This window comes from Tachypleus tridentatus, chromosome 1, assembly GCF_004210375.1.
Source record: "Tachypleus tridentatus isolate NWPU-2018 chromosome 1, ASM421037v1, whole genome shotgun sequence".
In the NCBI taxonomy this organism is placed as follows: Eukaryota; Metazoa; Arthropoda; class Merostomata; order Xiphosura; family Limulidae; genus Tachypleus; species Tachypleus tridentatus.
In genome coordinates, this window is record NC_134825.1 from 76,151,706 (window position 1) to 76,171,920 (window position 20,215).

Genomic DNA, 20,215 nt, shown 5'->3' on the forward strand with positions numbered 1-20,215 from the left:
TAAAGCCTAAAAGTGACACTTCTTCTGTAAATAATAATGTAGAACGTCAGCATTCTCCTGATGTCACTAAAACAAAGGTATCAGAAGCCCCAGTTACTTCTACATGTATTGGGAACAGTGTGAACTTAGTGAACTCACAGTTGAGACTCCTGCTGGCATTACCCATAATGACCTTGGCACTAACTCTGTTCAAAATAGTGTAAAGTTAGAATCTTCACAGACTTTGAGATCTCAAGAAGAAGATGGATTTGCCCAGTTAGAAAAGGCAGCAGAAAACTTAGTTGCTCAGTGGACTGCTGAGGTAAGTTATTGATCTTAAATGTGTCTTGTAAAAGATACATATGTTTACTTCTATAATTATTAACTTTTATAATTTCTACTAAATTGAAAGTGCACTAGGTTATTCGTGTAAATCAAACAGTATAGTAAAATAAGATTCCATTTTAACTCCCTTGCAAAGGCTAGGTTGAATTGACCCAGTTTATAAACCTCAAATTGACCTTTGTTGTTTCCATACTGTAATTTTTAATACGTTTTGTGCATCTTCACAAAATTTTGCAAGGTTTCAGTGATCATTATGAATCATATGTAGACTTTTTTTTTACTGTTGCCTTTGTTATATACATTAAAAAGTAAGCTAAGGGAAATCATTCTTTTAATATTCACATTAACAGTAATTTGAAAGTAATATTGTAGTTATACATATATTCTTTTTGAAAAGTCACTGTTGTGCAAAAATAATATAATGCAAAAATCAGTTTTAATTTTAAAAATCTATGGCTGATTCTTATAGTATTGTTTGCATTTGAATAGTTTAAAATGATTTTCTCACCCATTTTAAAAATGTAAGCACAACAAAATTTAAGAAAATACTGGGATGTCAAGCAATATTTTTGTTAATTTATTTAAATATTTAAATTGGTTATTTTATGATAATGTTATATACAATTAAAATAGTAAGAATTATTTTGTGGCCTAAATATTGTGAAATCTTCCTTTTGGGAAATAACTCGTATCTGAAATAGTTTCATATGTATTATTGCAAATATAATTTAGTAATATGGAACAAGTGAGGATTTGTGTAAGTTTTTGTTAGTGCACTTTCAATTTCATATAAATGTATGTACACTTTACTTGTGTGATTTGATATTAAGACTTATTACTTGTGGGGTGGGGGTTTCTGGGGCGACATTAAGAGGGATCCTGAACATTCTAGTTGGCATTTAGTTTTGCTTTTTCAGTGATTTTTTTTACTTTGTTAGCTTTTCATTAGGCCAGTTTGTATCTGCTGCCTCTGGCTTCATTTCTTCAGTTGGTAAGAACAGCATCCTTTGGCTTATGAATACTAATATCAATATTTAGACTTTCAGAGAATAGACCAGTTTCTTGAAATCTGGGGTTTCAAAATGAAGTTTGGTCAACTTGAATATATTACAATTTTCTAGGATGTGTTTTAGACCTAACTATGGTACTGAGATATTTATTATCCCTACATCTGGTTTTAGAAGCCTCTCAGCAATTGCCACATCAAATTGATGACAATTTGGGACTATCGCTAGCATTCACCTTTGTTACTTTGTCAGCTTTTGCACTTTTCCTAGCCTCTCAGCTGGTATGTTGTTGGGTAGAGATGCATTTTTTTGGAGGGAGTTTGTTTACTTGCTGCCACCTTCTGTGAGTTACATAAGACCCCCTTTCCCTTGACCATTTATTTTTGAAGGCATTCCAGAGTCTTTGGAATCAATGGTTGATGTTGCCTGTCATTTGTTGCTTCTCAACTTTCCTCATCTCCTACAGGAAGTCATAGTTCTACCCCTATTCAAATGTCCTGATTTCCAACATCAGTCCCTTTGTCTGTTTAGTATCCAGAATAGATTCCTCCCATATCCACATGGCTGCTCTGCTTGGTCAGAATGCTGTTAACAGAAGGGTGACCACCATATGCTTTTGGGATTTTTGTGATTTGGCTTCAAGAATTTCTGGACATGTGGAAAATCTTTGCCATGGATCCATGAGTACTACACGTTCTTGCATCAGGACTAGCTAGTCATTTCACATCTCCTTCAGTGTTATTCAGTCTTCCCACCTTCTACAGATTCTTGAATTCCAGAACTTCATTTCATGACTATCAGTGATTTGTTGTTCAAAGGAACAGTGTATAAAGACCTTACAGTTTTTTCAGGGTTTTACTCCTGCCTATTTGTTGTACCTAAGAAAAATGGAAATTGGAGAATCTAGGAAATGATGTAGAGAAGAAAAATTGCTTACCAGATTCCAAAGTTCTCAGTATTTCTTGCCAGGACTGTGGATGACCATGTTCAGTGTTGCTAATATGTGTCTGCATGTTCCTGTAATGAAGTTGCCCTGCCACTATCTGTGTTTTATGCAAATTAATGTACATGTTTTTTTCTAGATCCATTATCTATTTGTAATAAAGTACTAGTAATCACAAACCCTCCATAAATATATTGACATACTAATATCTTTTGATTTGCATACATTACCTGTATTGGATCTTCCTTTTTGTAATAGTTATAATCTGCATATAACTAGTTATTGTATGCCTTTAACCACTTAGTGAATCAACCCCCAGGATAGCTTGTAGCTAGTTTTTCTTTAAAGAAAAAGAGGTAGTTAATATGTTTTATCTCATTCTACACAATTATTCATTTTATATTGTTACAAGTTCACCAAAACAAAAGTGGAATAATGTTTGTGGCATTGTAACTTCAACTTATTGATTTATGAGTGTCTGACTTTCATGGATTGGACTTCTTGCAATAAAGTGTATGTTCATTTAAATGAAACTAATTATTTTCTTATAGCTTTGCTTAGATGGTAGAATATGTGTTCAACAACTTGTATTTCTGATGCAAAATTCTTTACTATCTTAAATAACAAATATGTACAAGCTTTAACTCTAATTGATATGATAGATTGGTTTTAGTTTGCTACTGTCAATAAGTAATGCTGCATTGAATGCATTAAGAAAATTTCATCTGTGTTAACTATTTCATTTTCCTTTGATCTACCTTTCATTTGACATCAGAACTTGGATGTATGTCTCAGGCTTTTGTCTGATAATCAGACTTACAATAACGTCTCCTGAGTAAGTTACAGTGTATTAGTATGAATACACCATTTTGTCAAAATGGAATATGTTGTGACATCATCTGTGTGAGACTTGTTTCATGTTTCTGTTCAACTGTGATATGCATGGATGGGGTCAAAGTGTGCATGTCTTGGCCTTTTAAGAGTTATGTTCAAAATTTAATTAAACAGATTTATCACTGAATTTGATCAATATTCTTGGCATAAAAATAGAACTTAAATCAAAGTTTAATGTTATAGAGCTTTTCATTTCTTACTTTTGAAAGGAAATATTTAAGTAAATTCTCAACGTCACTTAACATATTCATCTTTCCGAGTCACAAAATCTTTTTACTCTGAATTGCCCAATTTAGATTTCCTTTCTACTCCTGTATTGTCTTGAATTTAGCCTAAGTGATGTACTTAGAATATAGATGTTACAAAGACATTATATGAATTTATAGCCACCAGTATCCTCACTTTTGAGATATCAACTAGAATGTCAAACCTAAATGTGATGCCCTTTTATCACATTTTGTCTTTCAAAATATTAATGGTAAGAGAATATTTCAATTCATTGATTTCTCATTAAGACTAGTTCATTTGGACAACAGTTTCTGAGATATTTGGCCTATAGGTTCCTTATTACTATTGCTGAATTCACCTCTTCTAGGTAAAGAAATTACTTAAATGCACTTAAAACTTAATTAGGAAGTCAGTCAAATTATAGGCCATTTGTCTTTGTGTTGTGTGTTAATATTTAGTGTTTTAAATTACACATTTGATTTTTCTAATAATTTTTATATACTAACAACAATTATCAGAAAGCAGGGTTAGGTTTGGACAAGACATTGAAAAGTGAGCTCACGTTTAAGAACTAAATTTCTTGTTTTTTTAAATATTTTTACTTATTGTTGTAAAAGTAATATTTTAAAAATGAGAAATTTATTAGGTTATATAAGCAAACTTTAATGAAAACAAAGAAAATTTCTCTATAAGGTGTACGTGTATATGAATTATTTTGCTAGTTTAGCAGTTTTAGACAAGGTTCAAGAGCAATAGAACAATAAGATTAAATGAAAACATTTGTGAACATTAGAGGCCTAAAGCTCTTAGGAAAAATAATTGTAAATATATTATTTGCATCATTCTACAAAACAATGCATTTTTCAGCTTTCTGTTCATATGGTTTTGCTACAATTGTGTTAGGTAAAGAGAATAAGAGAAAAAAGTTTCATTGAAATAAAACTTGACATTTATTTAGGAGGTTCTAGAGAGTATGTAAAATGAAATATGTTATTGTTTGTTATTAAGCACAAATCTACGTAATGGAGTACCTATGTTCTGCTCACCATAGGTATTGAAACCTAGTTTCTGGCACTGTAAGTCTGTAGACATGCTGCTGTGCCATTAGATGGCATGTAATATGAAAACTCTAAGATGAAAAAACAATATTTTTTTCTTAACATGAAAATTGCTTTTCACCAAAGCTAGTCAGAGTCTGAGTCAAATTGACTTTGTAAATTCGAGCAAGTTTTTATTATATTTAATTAATTATTAAATATGTGTACAACATACTTCATGTTTAATAAAATCTTGCCAACTTTTAGGAAAGTACACAAAATAAATGTGGACATATATTAGTAGACTGACATCGTTAACATAGGGTTAATGTGTAAAATATTTTTGTGATCATTTTTATGCACTGGAACTAAAGGGATTTTCATAATTATCGAAGTTGTTCAGAAGATCATACAGATAGTGTAAGGATAATTCTCCCTTATGATTCTTTAAGGATTTTATAGATTTAGGTATGGGATGATTTCATATTATTAGTAAAAAATACCAAAACATTGCTGTGGGTCTCAAAGTGTCTTCATATCTCACTGAGGTTCCAGTGCACCAATCAAACTTCTGCATTACCCAAATTACTTCTGTAGCTTCTCAAATGGAGTATGGGTTTATACACCCTAACATAGTGCTTGATTATGTGTGCCAAATGTTATCCCTTTGGCTTGTTGGTGAAATATAAACAGTTTCAAAAATGGCACTCTCAGGATTCCAAAAGAGGGCCAGAAACACAAGATTGAATATCAGATTCTAAAGTGGTAACTCTGCAAACCTCCCTCTAGACTGCACCCATTCCTCTGTGACTTTTTTAGTATGTTTAAGCTTTCTTTGTTGAGGGAAGGGGATGCTACACAATATATATATATATATATATATAAAGTGTATACCATAAACCATCTCAAATTTGCCTATCAGTATAGCCTAGCCCTGCTTGCTTCTGAACTGTTGGAGGAGTTTGTAAACAAACATGGAACATAAATTAATGAAGGATTAAAGAATATTGGTTGGACAAAAAGAGGAATGCCATATGTTGGAACTTCCAATAAATTCTCTGTTTTAATATCTGTTTTTCTGGTTTTGTCTTTAGAAGACCTTACTAGTGTTCTCTAGTTTATCAATTATTAGTACCTTATAGTTGTGCTCTAAAATATCAGCATTTAAATTTCTCATTATGATGTCATTTTAATACTTATCGTACAGGATTTTGTAGTCCTGTATATTTGAAATTAGGTGATGCTGTATGGTTCTGAATTCTTTATGGAAAATAAGATATATTTTTTATTTTAGTATTTGAAAAGTAAAAGTGGTTCTAAACTCTCAGCTTTCTGAGTGTAAAAGTGAAAAGAAAAAGTTTCAGACTTTAATATTCTTTAATATTAGGAGATTATTGTTAACATAAAACTTTAGTTAAAAACTGTGAAAATTAATTAAACAACTCAAACCATGTCTTTGTTTTTCCATCATCTAATATTATAAATCATTGATTTTCAAGCAAAATATATTTTATTGTTATGTTGTTTAAAATGACATTTAATAATACTTAGTTATTGTAATTGCAGGTTTCAGATGAGACTTTGAGATACATGTAATCTATGGTGTTGTGTAAATGTTTTGTTTCCAAACAATTTATGCAATGATTAGAATATTAATTCCAAATAAATGCATGTCAAAACAACTAGCTTATTTTTCTTCTATTTTAGACATTATGGAACGTGTTAAATTCTTTATTTACAATAATTGAAGTACTGTTTCCATTATTTAAAATTATTATGATATAATACAACAAAGGAAATCAGGATATGTATGGCAGGTGCACAATTAAACTTAGGCATGTGAAAATATTTATTTGATGTACAGAATAAGTCTATAAAGTTTGTGTCAAGCCTCGATATGGCATAATTGTTTGGGGCTAGAAATTTGTGTGCCTAGGGCAGTCCAAGTACTGTTTTTGTCACTTTGTATAATTTTCATAAGTTTTATTTTAGTTAATACTCAAAAACGTTTTTGCTTTACTTTTTCTCTTAATTTAGTGAAAAGTGTGAATGTTAGACCTCTGGACAAAATAGGAAGATATTCCTTTGTTGAAATTTAAATTTCATTTTATTTTCATTATACTTTAAATTTCTGTATTTATATACTCTGGAGCCCGGCATGGCCAGGTGGGTTAAGGTATTCAACTCGTAATCCAAGGGTCACGGGTTCGAATCCCCATCACACTAAACATGTTTGCTCTTTTAGCCGTGGGGGCATTCTAACATGATGGTCAATCCCAATATTTGTTGGTAAAAGAGTAGCCAAAGAGTTGGTGGTGGGTGGTGATGATTAGCTGCCTTTTTTTCTACTCCTACACTGCTAAATTAGGGATGGCTAGCGCAGTTATCTCTCTCTCGTGTAGCTTCGCGCGAAGTTCCAAAACAAACTAAAAACAAACAACTTTTGTACTTTTTTCTTTGTCTTCTAACATGATACTTTACTAAAGAGAAAGTTTTAAAAGTGATTGGTTTTGAAAACTATATTAACTTTATTTAAATTGAGTCATTTATTAAATCCTAATAGTTAAGGGCTTTTGTTATTTTTTAAATTTACTTGTGTATGAACAAAAGGATTGTTTTTCTAATAAATTAACTTCACATCAGAGCAAATTATGTGTTTACAGTGAATAAAAATCAAATGAAAGTCATTAGAGCTAATTAAATGTTTTTCCTACATTTGTAATTATAAATATCAGAATGCAGTGTGCCATCAGTTGGATGTCCTTGCCATTAATGGTATTTTTTACTATAATTCTAATAATGCCTCATAGAATTTGGCCAGTTTAGGAGATTTAGGTTAGTCCAAAGTACATATGTTAAACTAACAATGTAAAACATTTGCTATATTAAACAATCCAATCAGTTTTGTGTAGAAAGACTGTTTACTTCAAAAGTACTATATATTTTGTTTTCCTTCTTTCCTAGTTATTTACAGATATAAACTGCTTGTATGTGATTGTACAAAGGAATGAGTTAAGCTTAATAATTACATTTACTTATGGTTGATTTGAATTTGCCAAACAAAAATATTTTAATATATTGGAAAAAGACTTCTTCATTGCTATTTTAATATCAGGTTATGAGAATTACTCAAGCATATGAATTATTTGATAAAGCAGTCTATGAATGTAGGCCACATGGATTTGCTAAAAGTTTGTTAGCTAATGCTCTAATTACTGTTCTAAAGTAACAAGAAGAATCATTAATTGATTTTTTATTTAAAGTTTGAGGAGTTTATTTCATTGTGATTTCTGATACAGGAAGATGCAGTAGATAAAACAGCAATTTTTCCATCACATCATGAAGATGCTTATAAATGGTTCTACAGAGATCCCCAGGGACGAATTCAAGGTGTGTTTCTTCAATATTGATATTGTTTTAATTTTTTAAAAAAAGTGTATCTTATGAAAGAATGGTATAATAAAAATGATACCCACAGGATATCTGTGCAAAACCTTTTTGATTTTGTTGGATTTTATCTTACTTCTTCATTAATTAAGTAAAAGTCTAGGCTGTTATATAAAATGACCAGTGCATTACTTTATAACAAGATGTTAAAATTAAATTTTGTGGAAGTGATATAGTAGTCCCTATATATTAAAAACTTTGATTTTAAGCCCAAATTGCAAATGTTATTATGTGTAAACTGTTCACAAGGAAAATAGATCACTTGTTTCACAGAAAAGTTTTTGAAAAATTGTTTGTATTAAATATTACTAAACTAATGCTCTGTTTTATTGCAGTGTGCTATATTAAGACTCAGAAGTGCTGTTTTTGTTTTAGTGGTAACAATTTTGCTATTTTTGTGTATGTAAATTAAAAGGCTTTCAAGAAAGGCTGAACGATAAACTTGCTAGTGTTTGAATTACATACTTTGATTTGTGTTCAACGTACAAAAATTATTTACATTGTCTGGTTCATATCTTCATTATTATTAAGGTTCTTCAGTTTGCTTTTTCTGAGCTAGTGTATTTGTAATGTTTTATTTTTGTTACAGGTCCTTTCACCTCTCCAGAAATGCTAGAATGGTTCAGAATGGGCTACTTTAGTATGGCTTTGATGGTGAGGCGAGGATGTGATGAAAGGTTTGCTCAGCTAGGTGAGTTACAATGCAAAAGCAGTTAGTAATTTGGCAATAAGCGTTGTAAAATTCTTAAATATTTATTTTATATTTTGACTTAAAATATTTTTGTTACATTTCCTTTGTTAGCCAATTTTCTGGTGTTTTCATGTGAAGTTTTATGAGGGAAGAAGGAGGATAATAAAAATGAACTGTAGCTGTCCTTAAAAACAAGAAGAGGGGACTTTAACCTGTTGACTGCCAAATATTTCAACTGCTACGGCAGCTCCTATGCGGGTTTGTTTCTGCAAAATTGAGTAATTTTAAGTAGGTCAAATGCATGTATGGTGCTGACATCTAGCATTGAAGTTAGGTAATATTGAAAACGAATTATCTTATCCTTGGCACTGTGTTACCGAGTTGCTTGGACGAGTTATCTTGTCTACGGCACTGTGTTACCGATTTGCTTGGACGAAGTTATCTCGCTTCACGGCACTGTGTTACCGATCGGCTTGGACGAGTTATCTTGTCTACGGCACTGAGCAGGTTAAAACTAGGAAAATTTTTTTTGTAGATTTTGGTGAATTGATGGTGATTAACCAGAAACTAGAAATTATAGCTAAAGTAGCAGGAAATAATTTAGATTTCAAAACTAAAAAAAGGAAAATATACTACAGTTATACTTTTTTCTTTAAATATTTTATTAATTTTACTTTCAGTCATTTAAAATTAAAAAACTAAATATAGATTAGACATGTATTCATAAACTGGGGTTAAAATTAATGGATCGGCTTGGACGAGTTATCTTGTCTACGGCACTGAACAGGTGAAAACTAGGAAAATTTTTTTGTAGATTTTGGTGAATTGATGGTGATTAACCAGAAACTAGAAATTATAGCTAAAGTAGCAGGAAATAATTTAGATTTCAAAACTCAAAAAATGAAAATGTACTACAGTTATCATTTTTCTTTAAATATTTTATTAATTTTACTTTCAGTGATTTAAAATTAAAAAACTAAATATAGATTAGATATGTATTCATAAACTGGGGTTAAAATTACTGCTTTTTGTTTTAATAATTGCACATTGAATTGATCAAACACATATTTCATTGAAAAATGTCACTTATTTAATGCATTATAGGGACAAGAAATGTATATCACACATTTCAAATTTAGATAGTAAAGATTTAAAACCATATACAAAGTAGAATAGGATCTCATTAAAACATTTGTTCCTATGGAATTTAAATTTGAACATCATTGTCATTAATTCTGCTAATTTTAGTGGAATAATGTTTTGTCTAGTATATTAATTTGAACTGTATTAAAACATTCTTGGATAAAACAGCAACTTAGTTGTCTAACAAATTAAAAGTATTAAGTTATTAATAATTTTTAAGATTTAAAAACTGGTTAAAATAGTTTTTGTTTGTATTTTAGGGATGCTCCTAGAGAAGCTGTGTAATTAAATAAACTAATAATTCGGCATTATAAGATAATTTCTTTCTAGTTTTAAAATGTCCTCTGTACAGCAGTATGCACTACAGAAATTAAATCGTATATCATTTGTGAATTCTGTATCTTTCAATAGATGTAGTGCATTCATAAATTTGTTACTTGTGTAAGTTCATCCATGAGATTCTGAAATACATGCATGACATAAAATAATTATTACATGTAGATAATGCTCACTCTGGTCAAGCAAAACAATATTTTTAATCATCTAGGTGAACTTATCAAGAGTTGGAATAGAGTTCCGTTTAGTTCAGGACCTAATCCACCTCCTCTCAGGGTAAGGAATTAGTATAAAAAATTTGAAACTACCTGAATGAGTAATGAAAAACTTTATTGTAATAAAATTTTCTTCCTTTATTCATTCATGCCATCTCCAAACTCTTCTTTTCTAAAAAATAGTTCTCATCATTAAATTTAAGAACTCTAGAGACAGTTAATCTGTGATAAGATTAAACAAGGTGTTTTTAAGGTCAGTTTTCTAGAAATGTTGATTTTTCTAATTTAGTTATTGAGATTTTTTTTCTAAACAAATATTGTCAGTTGATTTAGTAATTTTAAAGCTAAGTGAAAAAGAAATGCTAAATTTATTTCTAATAATTGTATTAAAATATATTACTTTTATTCTGCTGAAAAGCCTTTACTATTATTTATAAAAATGCTTTAATAAAATTAATGTTTAGTAATTAAGCTGTTGTACTTGGAGCCAGTCAGTTGTTCATTTTGTAAACAAATTTTTAAATGTATGTTTTAAAATATTATGTTAAAATACTTTCAAGTTGAAAAGAGAACATCTTTAAAATGCACAATAAGGATTTGATACTATTGTATATTGTTTGGAATAATAACATTATTTAGTCAAGCAAGAGACTAATCTATTTATTTTCTCTCCTAAGCAAGTGTAGGCAAATATCCATAGATGTTAGAAGTAAATCCTAGTTATTATTTGGCATTTAAAAGATGTGAGAAGGACATTAATGAACTGAAAGGAAAATATTTTATCTTAAAACTGTCACATTTTTTTGTATACCTTCAAATTAATATCTCTGTTCATAATAGCTTGAAGAAAGAGTGGTTGGGGGACCAAAAAAAACAAGGAAACACAGAGACATAGTGATTGTATGATCTCTGTGAGCTATGTTTTACACAGAGACATAGTGATTGTATGATCTCTGTGAGCTATGTTTTACACAGAGACATAGTGATTGTATGATCTCTGTGAGCTATGTTTTACACAGAGACATAGTGATTGTATGATCTCTGCGAGCTATGTTTTACACAGAGACATAGTGATTGTATGATCTCTGAGAGCTATGTTTTACACAGAGACATAGTGATTGTATGATCTCTGCAGCTATGTTTTACACAGAGACAGTGATTGTATGATCTCTGCGAGCTATGTTTTACACAGAGACAGTGATTGTATGATCTCTGCGAGCTATGTTTTACACAGAGACGTAGTGATTGTATGATCTCTGCGAGCTATGTTTTACACAGAGACGTAGTGATTGTATGATCTCTGCGAGCTATGTTTTACACAGAGACGAGTGATTGTATGATCTCTGCGAGCTATGTTTTACACAGAGACGTAGTGATTGTATGATCTCTGTGAGCTATGTTTTACACAGAGACATAGTGATTGTATGATCTCTGTGAGCTATGTTTTACACAGAGACATAGTGATTGTATGATCTCTGCGTAGCTATGTTTTACACAGAGACATAGTGATTGTATGATCTCTGCGAGCTATGTTTTACACAGAGACATAGTGATTGTATGATCTCTGCGAGCTATGTTTTACACAGAGACATAGTGATTGTATGATCTCTGTGAGCTATGTTTTACACAGAGACATAGTGATTGTATGATCTCATGCGAGCTATGTTTTACACAGAGACATAGTGATTGTATGATCTCTGCGAGCTATGTTTTACACAGAGACATAGTGATTGTATGATCTCTGCGAGCTATGTTTTACACAGAGACATAGTGATTGTATGATCTCATGAGCTATGTTTTACACAGAGACATAGTGATTGTATGATCTCTGCGAAGCTATGTTTTACACAGAGACATAGTGATTGTATGATCTCTGCGAGCTATGTTTTACACAGAGACAGTGATTGTATGATCTCTGTGAGCTATGTTTTACACAGAGACAGTGATTGTATGATCTCTGTGAGCTATGTTTTACACAGAGACAGTGATTGTATGATCTCTGCGAGCTATGTTTTACACAGAGACATAGTGATTGTATGATCTCTGCGAGCTATGTTTTACACAGAGACATAGTGATTGTATGATCTCTGCGAGCTATGTTTTACAGAAAATACATGATAAATGTTTTAAAGTTTGTTATTGACAGTATAATACCTGTATCAAGTACTTGTACAAATAAATACTAATGTATTTTCAGTTCAAAATATTCTTCAAATTATTACATGCTTGAAAATATTTTACTTATAATTATTTGAAATATGTTTATATCAACATATACAATTACACCTCATTCTTGTAAGCCTCATTTAAAGACAGTTCACACACTAAACATGGCATTAAAAGGTAATAAAGCATAATTTTCCCTTTTACTCCTGGTACAAAAAAGCATTATCAAATAAAATACTTGTGTAGAGATTTAGTGTTTTATTTCATTAATCATTCTTCTACCTTTTGTAGTGTAAATAACATTATATCACATCTCGCACATCATTGCTGGAAAAATGAATGCTCATAAACAGGGATGTTGTGTGCACACATTTACCCAGTATACATGTGGAAGCTGACCTCTGTAATTTAAATGACATGCTCAATAAAATTAGGCTGCTCAGTTAAATTTCTGAGTTTAAAATAGGGTTTAACCTTAAAGGCTAAATGAAACTGGTCTCATTTCAGCCAGTATCTTAAGGACTGAAATCAGATTAAATTCATTTGAATGATATATTTTAATATCCCTAATCCATTTTAAATTCCAATATGTAAGATAATGAATTTTAAAAACATGAACATTGTTTTCTTACTCTCTCTCTTTTTTTAATTATTATTTTGATCCAACTTTCCCTGCCTTCTGTAATTGGTTGACACTGATTTACAGTATAATTTGAAGTTATATAATGTAAGAGTTGTAATAGCTGTTATGAACAAAAGAAATCATTCATTTTGCAAGTGTGGGAGAGGATAGAAAAATGCTAGAATTCAAGAAGAAAAGATAGTAATTCTTACTTTGAACTAATTTGCAGTAAAACAAGGATTGAAGATATGAGTAATAAAAAGAAAACCCTAAATATAAGCCTTATATGGCAACATAATAAATTTAAAAAAAAATATTTTCTTTTAATAATAATGCAGTGTGTTAGGAATATATTTTGAAAATTTAGCAAAGTGAAAGAGCAGAAATATAGGTTTTTGTATCAATTAACTTAGTGATGAAAAATGCAATGCTCAGCTTAGTGTTTCATGGGTTTAAAACTATTAAAAATGTCCATTTTTAGATATTTTGTATTATGAGATGTGCACCTATTGACTCAAGAATTTTATGTTAGAGAAAAGTTAGTGTTCATTATTTTTTATTATGAGACATGAATTTATGAGATAAAATGTATGAAATAATTTAAATTGTTGGATACTGTGTTATGAAACATGCATCAAAGTATTATATAGTAAAGAGCATTTGTTGTTTTGCATCAGCCAATTCAGGAATTTTATAGGATGAAAAGTGTATTAATCTAACTTTAATCAAAGAATAGCAGTGTTAATTATTTTGAATAGAGATTCCTTATATTTCATAGAGACTGGTAGTCAGTACTTACTAATAATAATGAAGTACAATACAGTTATTCCTATGGTATAAAAATCTGCATCTTAATTTTGCAGGCTGGCCCACCCCTAACCATACCCTTAACCATTCCGATGACAACCACCTTGCCTCAGGGTGGAGTCCACCCTCTCATAACTCAACCTACAGACCAAGAACAAAAGTTAAGGCTATTACAAACTCAACTTCTCCAACATCAGCTTCAACAGAGCGTACTACAAAGGTAAAATCATTTTGCATTTTGTTATTTTACAAAGCTTGATTTTAGTTTCTCCATAAGTTGCTTATTAAAATTAAATCTTCATGAATTTATTTATTACAAATTTTACGCAGGTATTGCTTGATTTATGAATGTTATTTTTAACATTTCTTGCTAGAACATAACATAAAATAAACTAGTTTACAGGCATGATTTTCAGTTTGCTTTTGAATTTTTCACTATAACAAAAATTTACATAAGTTGTAAGAAATGTTTGCTTCTGATGAAACTGTTGTCCTTGTTAATCCTACTGATACAGCTTGAAGGCCATACTATCATATTTCTGGACTTGCATTCAAAATTTTATTGAATTACCAATTTATGAATATGTGTCAATAAGTTTGGTATCAAATTGTAGATAATTCAAACTTTAGTATCATACATTAGTTAACTTCTTAACTCTCTCAGTATGTGCTTAGTCTGTATAACTGACCACATGACCTCTTTGTACTCATTTTAAAGCCATTTTAGATTTAATACTTTTAACTTTAAATATACTGTGTATAACTTCACTGCATTTGGCATTCTTTCAGTTAATATTACAAGTCTTTCACATACAATAAAATCATAATTTTTAGTTAAGTGTTTTAGTAAAACAAAATAGTTGTCTATGAAATATTTAGTATTTGTTTTGAATAGTCTATGTTAAGAATAATTTTCTTGTTAAAATTCAAAATACTTTTCCTAATCTCAAAAATCTCAAATTATTTTTTGTAATCCCTAAAACCTCTTAAATGCATTTTAAACGTCTTTTTTTTTATCAGTAACACTTCATAGTTTAGCTGTTATTTTCAAAAAGGGATCAGTCAATTTGATCAATCTCATAACCACCAAAAAATTCAAAATAAATCAAAATTACCCGTTCTTTCTAGAATGACTTAAAAGCATAACATGAAATTACATTTGTTTATCATAAGTAGCTCTAAGTTTAATAGAGTATACTTCTATTTATAATTAAATTTTATATTTTCATTGCTCTTCCCACTGTGTCCATGCTATTTTAAACTGTAAATCACTCTGAGCATGTGCTGCTCATGTTACATTATTGAACTACGTTACCCTTGAGCTGCTACTACAAGCTGGAAGCTTACATGTATGTTTCATGAAATATATTTATCTTAATCTAATCGTAATTAATCTAAAAAGATCTAAATTTTTACATTTGAGTTACTTTTACAATTATATGTGAAGAATAAACATGAAAAACAAGAAATAAAATACTTAACCAGCCTTCTTTCTTTTTCTTTCTTTTCTCAATTGGCTAAGATAGTCAACCCTTTACTGATCATAGTATTGCACTTGATAATTATTTAAATAATGCATCAAACAATGTGGACCAATAACATGCAAAAAGGATACAAATTCCCATAATCAAAACTTTTCTGGCTTTCTAACTCCGATAAGAGAAGTTACAAATCTATTCAAGCTAGTCATTAATTTTCCGACAGGAATAATGTTGGTACTCAGAGTGAAATTTACATTTAACCATTTAGAACCGACATGGTTCTCAGAATCTTTGCAAATAATTTTCATGGTAAATTCTCTTGTTTCATCTCAAATTTCAAATAGAAAGGTTAGACTTAAGTGATCTCAAAATTTCATATTTTTTAGACCCAAATACAGCTTAGTTACTAAGTTTGATAAATTATAGTGAAATCCTATGGTATTACTAGAGTAATTTATGATTTTGTTTCACATCCTCCACCTGCAAAATTTGATAAAGCTTAATAACCTAAGGCAAGCAGCAAATGAGTACAAAGCTTGTAATCAGAAGTGGTAATTATTCACTATACTTTGTTTACTGTGCTATGTTTTAAGAAAAGTAAGTTTCATTGCTTACTTGTAAATAGTAATAATGTGTGTGTGTGTGTGCATGTGCATATATATATATATAACAGAAATATAAATGTATGGTACAAAATACTAGTCCACTAAAACACAATCAAGTAGGCCACATTGTAAAGATTATAGTTTTATATTATTAGATACAGTAATGATTGCACATGTAGTGCATCACTGTAACTTCTGTAATGTTAGCCAAACAAGGTTGGAAAGTGAATATAATAAAAGTAATAAAAATAAATGCAGAGTGTGCATAAAGTCCTTGTACAGTTTGAATCTTTAACTTCACTTCTATATAAGATATAAACAATCTGTAAAATAAAAAAGGAATTTTTCCAAAAAGTCAGGCATTTTCAACAGCATGAATAAAATGATAGCAGAAAGCTAATCTTGCATGGTAGCCTTCTTACAACAACAGTTGGTGGATGTGAATCATGTGTGCTCACTTAAGTAATTTTGTTTTGAGAATTTTGTGAACTGTTGTTTTAGGTATATGTAATTCCAATTAAGCCTGCCTTACTGATTTTGTGGACTATTTGTAAAAGCCTGCTCAAAAGACAACACAGTCTCATTATTTACTCTGTCTTCCATTTCGTGGCTTATCATCAGTGGAACCAATTCCTTATTTTTTCATCCAGTTTTGAATTACATTTCTGTGAGGCATTTCCTTGTTGCAATGAAATCTAAATTTTCTTCTGAAAGCTGATGTAGACTTCAGCTTAGCTAGTTAGAGAACACAATTGATCTTTTCATTTGAAGCCATTCAATGTAGTAAAGAGTTTATTACCTGGAAAATAAGAATTAAATTAGAACAAATGAATCATTAATAATTTTATTTAAATTTTGAATAAATTCCTTTTAATTTTTTTTATAGATTGTTTATATCTTGTATAGAAGTAAAGTTATTAAAAATTAAAACTGCACAAGGACTTTGTGAACACCTTGTATATTATGAGATTTAAGTTATGTATACTAACCATTTATGTTTTGTGTTATCATTTTAGAATGACTACAAATTATAAACTAATAATATTTGCTCATTTTTATAGCGGTTACAAGGTCAATCAAATTGACCAAATCTTTACAGTGATACAATAGTAAGAATAACAGTATTTTTCTCTGAAAAAACATTTGCAGGTTATAAAGATTTTACATATAGAATTTAAAACTTTCAGATGCAAAAGTATTTTGAAGTTTAAAATCAAAATTACTTTACATGTTGAGTAACTGACATTCCAAAAGGAAAAAAAAGACATGAGAAAACATTAGTTATAAATTCTTAAAATAGAATAAATAAATAAAATATTTGGCTTACAAAAGCTTTGTAATGTGTACTGATAATATACAAAATTTCATTAATATATGCTTAATTATTTAAAAGAACTCTACACAAAGATCTTGCATAGCATATGAACATCAGTCAGCATTTGTTCTCCATCCTGTGTCTAACACTGTGATTTGTGTTGTTTTTTTATCAGCCTCAAGAGTCTGATAAAAGACTTTCCTCAGACTTAATTGTTGCCCCAGCAGAACTTTCTTCTCAGACAATAATGCTGAATATAAAAATGGGTGTAATGAAACATAGTGTAGTTCTTGGTCAAGAATGCATCTCCTAATTTTTCTGTTTTCTGTTTTTTTGTTTTGTTTTTTGTTATATGTTACATTCTCCAAAAAGAATCCCCTTTGTAAATCAAGGGATACCTGTAGTATTATATTGGATGTAGAACATGTCTGTCACTGTTTTTTTTTTCTGTTCAATACTGTTACAATATCAAATGTTATGGAAGTTTTTTTTTTAAATGAACTGTGTACTTAATTACATAAAAAGCATATTTATACCAAAAATACTAGATGTTGCTCTTAAGTCACTATTTTCTGTAAGTACTTGTTCAGAAATTGTAAATATAGATTATAAGTTGTTAAAGTAACCCATTTGTTATATTTTATATATTTTCATTTAAAATGCTGTTTTTATATTTCTCATTAAACTTGATATCTAATTTGACATTCAAATTATTTTAAAATTTTTCCAAATTCAAAAATAGCATAGTTTAAATTAAAAATATAAATATTCAACTAGAATAAATTAAACTCTCATTATCCATTTCCAATTCTTCTATTTAAAAAAATAGAAAATGTGTTTACGATTGATATTTTTAAGTTTTAAAACCATACAAATGACTTAATTACTTAGGTTTAAAACATCATAAAAAATATCCACATTTTTTTTAAACACATTAAATAATGTTTATTACATTATAATGATTTAGAACAATATAAGGAAGTTAGTTATTGCCATTCATTATGATTATGAACAGAAGGCATGTTACAAAATATTGCATTAACATGCATTCCAATTTCATAGAACAATTTTAGAAGAGTTACTAAAAAAAAAGCATTTTCTCCGAACTATACTCAAAGAAATTATTTATTATTCTTGTGCAGTCACCTTATCACTCAGTTAAAACAGCGTGAAGACTTCAACAACCTTAATCCTCAGCAACAACAGATACTAGTACAACAGCTTCTAGCCCAGCAGCTTTCAAGGTTTGAAAAATAAAATATAGAATTTGTAATTCTAGAATGTATGCTTTTTGAATTTTTTTTTCTTTCAAAAGTGACATTTCAAGTCTTTATTTGTTAGAATGCTCTGTAGGAGAGATTAAAGTAATTGGAACTTGTAGTAATGGTTTGTTTGTTAACATTATATTTAACTGTTTATAATGTTCTTTAATAATAATTGTTAGTTTTCAGTAGTATCTGCCATTTGGTATCTGTCTGAATCATTACTGTATTGGTAACTATACATTTGGTTCATTGATAAGAATTTGCATTTGAAAAAAGTGAACATAGAATGTAGAACCAATGTTTGTACTGTTTATGTATATTTCACATTTCCTGATTTTTTAGTTTGGTATGCTTTCTTGTATCATAACAAGTTTATTTCCCTTCACTAAAATCCTATGTATTTATTTTCCTTTGCTAAAACCTAAAATTTTATGTTCGGAAAAGTTTTAACTTCATTACTTGTTAGATAAAACTAGCTTTAACTTGAAAAGCTCAATGAGTACATTAAACATGGCCTTTTGTTAAAAGTGAAGTTGATTGCTGCTTTTTTTTTTGTAATTTGTTTTTGTACTTGTTGGAATTAACACTGTCTTTTTCATGGAGGATATATTCTGACAGCTAATTTTGTTTATTTTATTGAATATATATATATATTAAGTATATACTAGTTACTTCTATTTCAAAATTTAAAAGTTAAATAACTGCTGTGGTTTATATTTATACTGAAACAATGAACTACATGTTGTAACTTGTTACCCATTTAGTCATTATAAGTGATAGTCATGTACTAGTTTAATACTAGTAATAAGGAAAAGTAAAATATAAGAGTTGAAGTTAGGTGCTGACTGCCCTAAAAATCTAAAGTTTTGTGCAATGTGTGCATATTATGTCCTTCATGGCTGGGGTGGGGAGGGTGAGAACCTCCTGCTGCCCACTTCCTTGATAGTTACTGCCTTTGTACTTTGATATAATTTTCAGTCACCATTTTTCATTCTTCTAAACTTTCCTCAGGCCAACTCCTGCAGGAGGAATTGTTGATGCTCCCATCTTTTGGGTCCACTTTCATCTCTTCAGATGCCACTCCTAGGATTGGGAATTAACCCAGTGAAAACCCTGATGGATCACCATTTTGGGGTCTTGCACCACACCAAACTGTAAGGGCTCAACAATCATTTCTGTTTTTTCTATGGGGTTATCCAGGTTCAAATTGCAGTCTTACAATATTCATGTTCATATGTTAATTTTGTATTGCTTCTTTTAAAATAGGATAAGTGTGTAGAAAGAATAAATGTTGCAGCCAGCTTGTGAATGATTTTTTTTTAAGGAAATTTATATTTGGAATGCTGTAAAAGCAAGTATTAATTGTGTATAAGTGTGTATTTTTACATTTATTTTTTTTATAGGTTCTTTTAATGGTTACTTTTATATTTACTGCAACTGGCAATAGTAGAGCTGAATAAAAGTAATTGTGTATGGTATGCACAGTTAATCAGTGTTTTTATTTATTTATTTATTATCATGTTTTTTTAAGGCTGAAAATAAAATGTTTTGATTTTCATCTATAGCATCACTCCCAGGAACATGGTGGCCCTAGGAGTTCCAATCAAGCAAACAGAAAACAGTATATGGGATGTAGATACTCCAAAAAACAGTTATCTTTAGAAGACCTACAGAGGTTGGAAAGAAAAG

General features: G+C 29.9%; 1 protein-coding gene across 1 annotated transcript; it reads left to right on the forward strand.

The window, feature by feature from the left end:
* The first annotated feature begins 103 nt into the window (after window positions 1-103).
* On the forward strand, window positions 104-19,680 carry LOC143252777 (uncharacterized). The gene is made up of 7 exons (XM_076505459.1): window positions 104-301; window positions 7,733-7,823; window positions 8,470-8,571; window positions 10,262-10,326; window positions 13,917-14,080; window positions 18,404-18,505; window positions 19,538-19,680. The coding sequence occupies exons 1-7, from the start codon at window positions 104-106 to the stop codon at window positions 19,611-19,613; spliced, it is 798 nt and encodes a 265-aa protein (XP_076361574.1). The 3' UTR covers window positions 19,614-19,680.
* The last annotated feature ends 535 nt before the right edge of the window (window positions 19,681-20,215 follow it).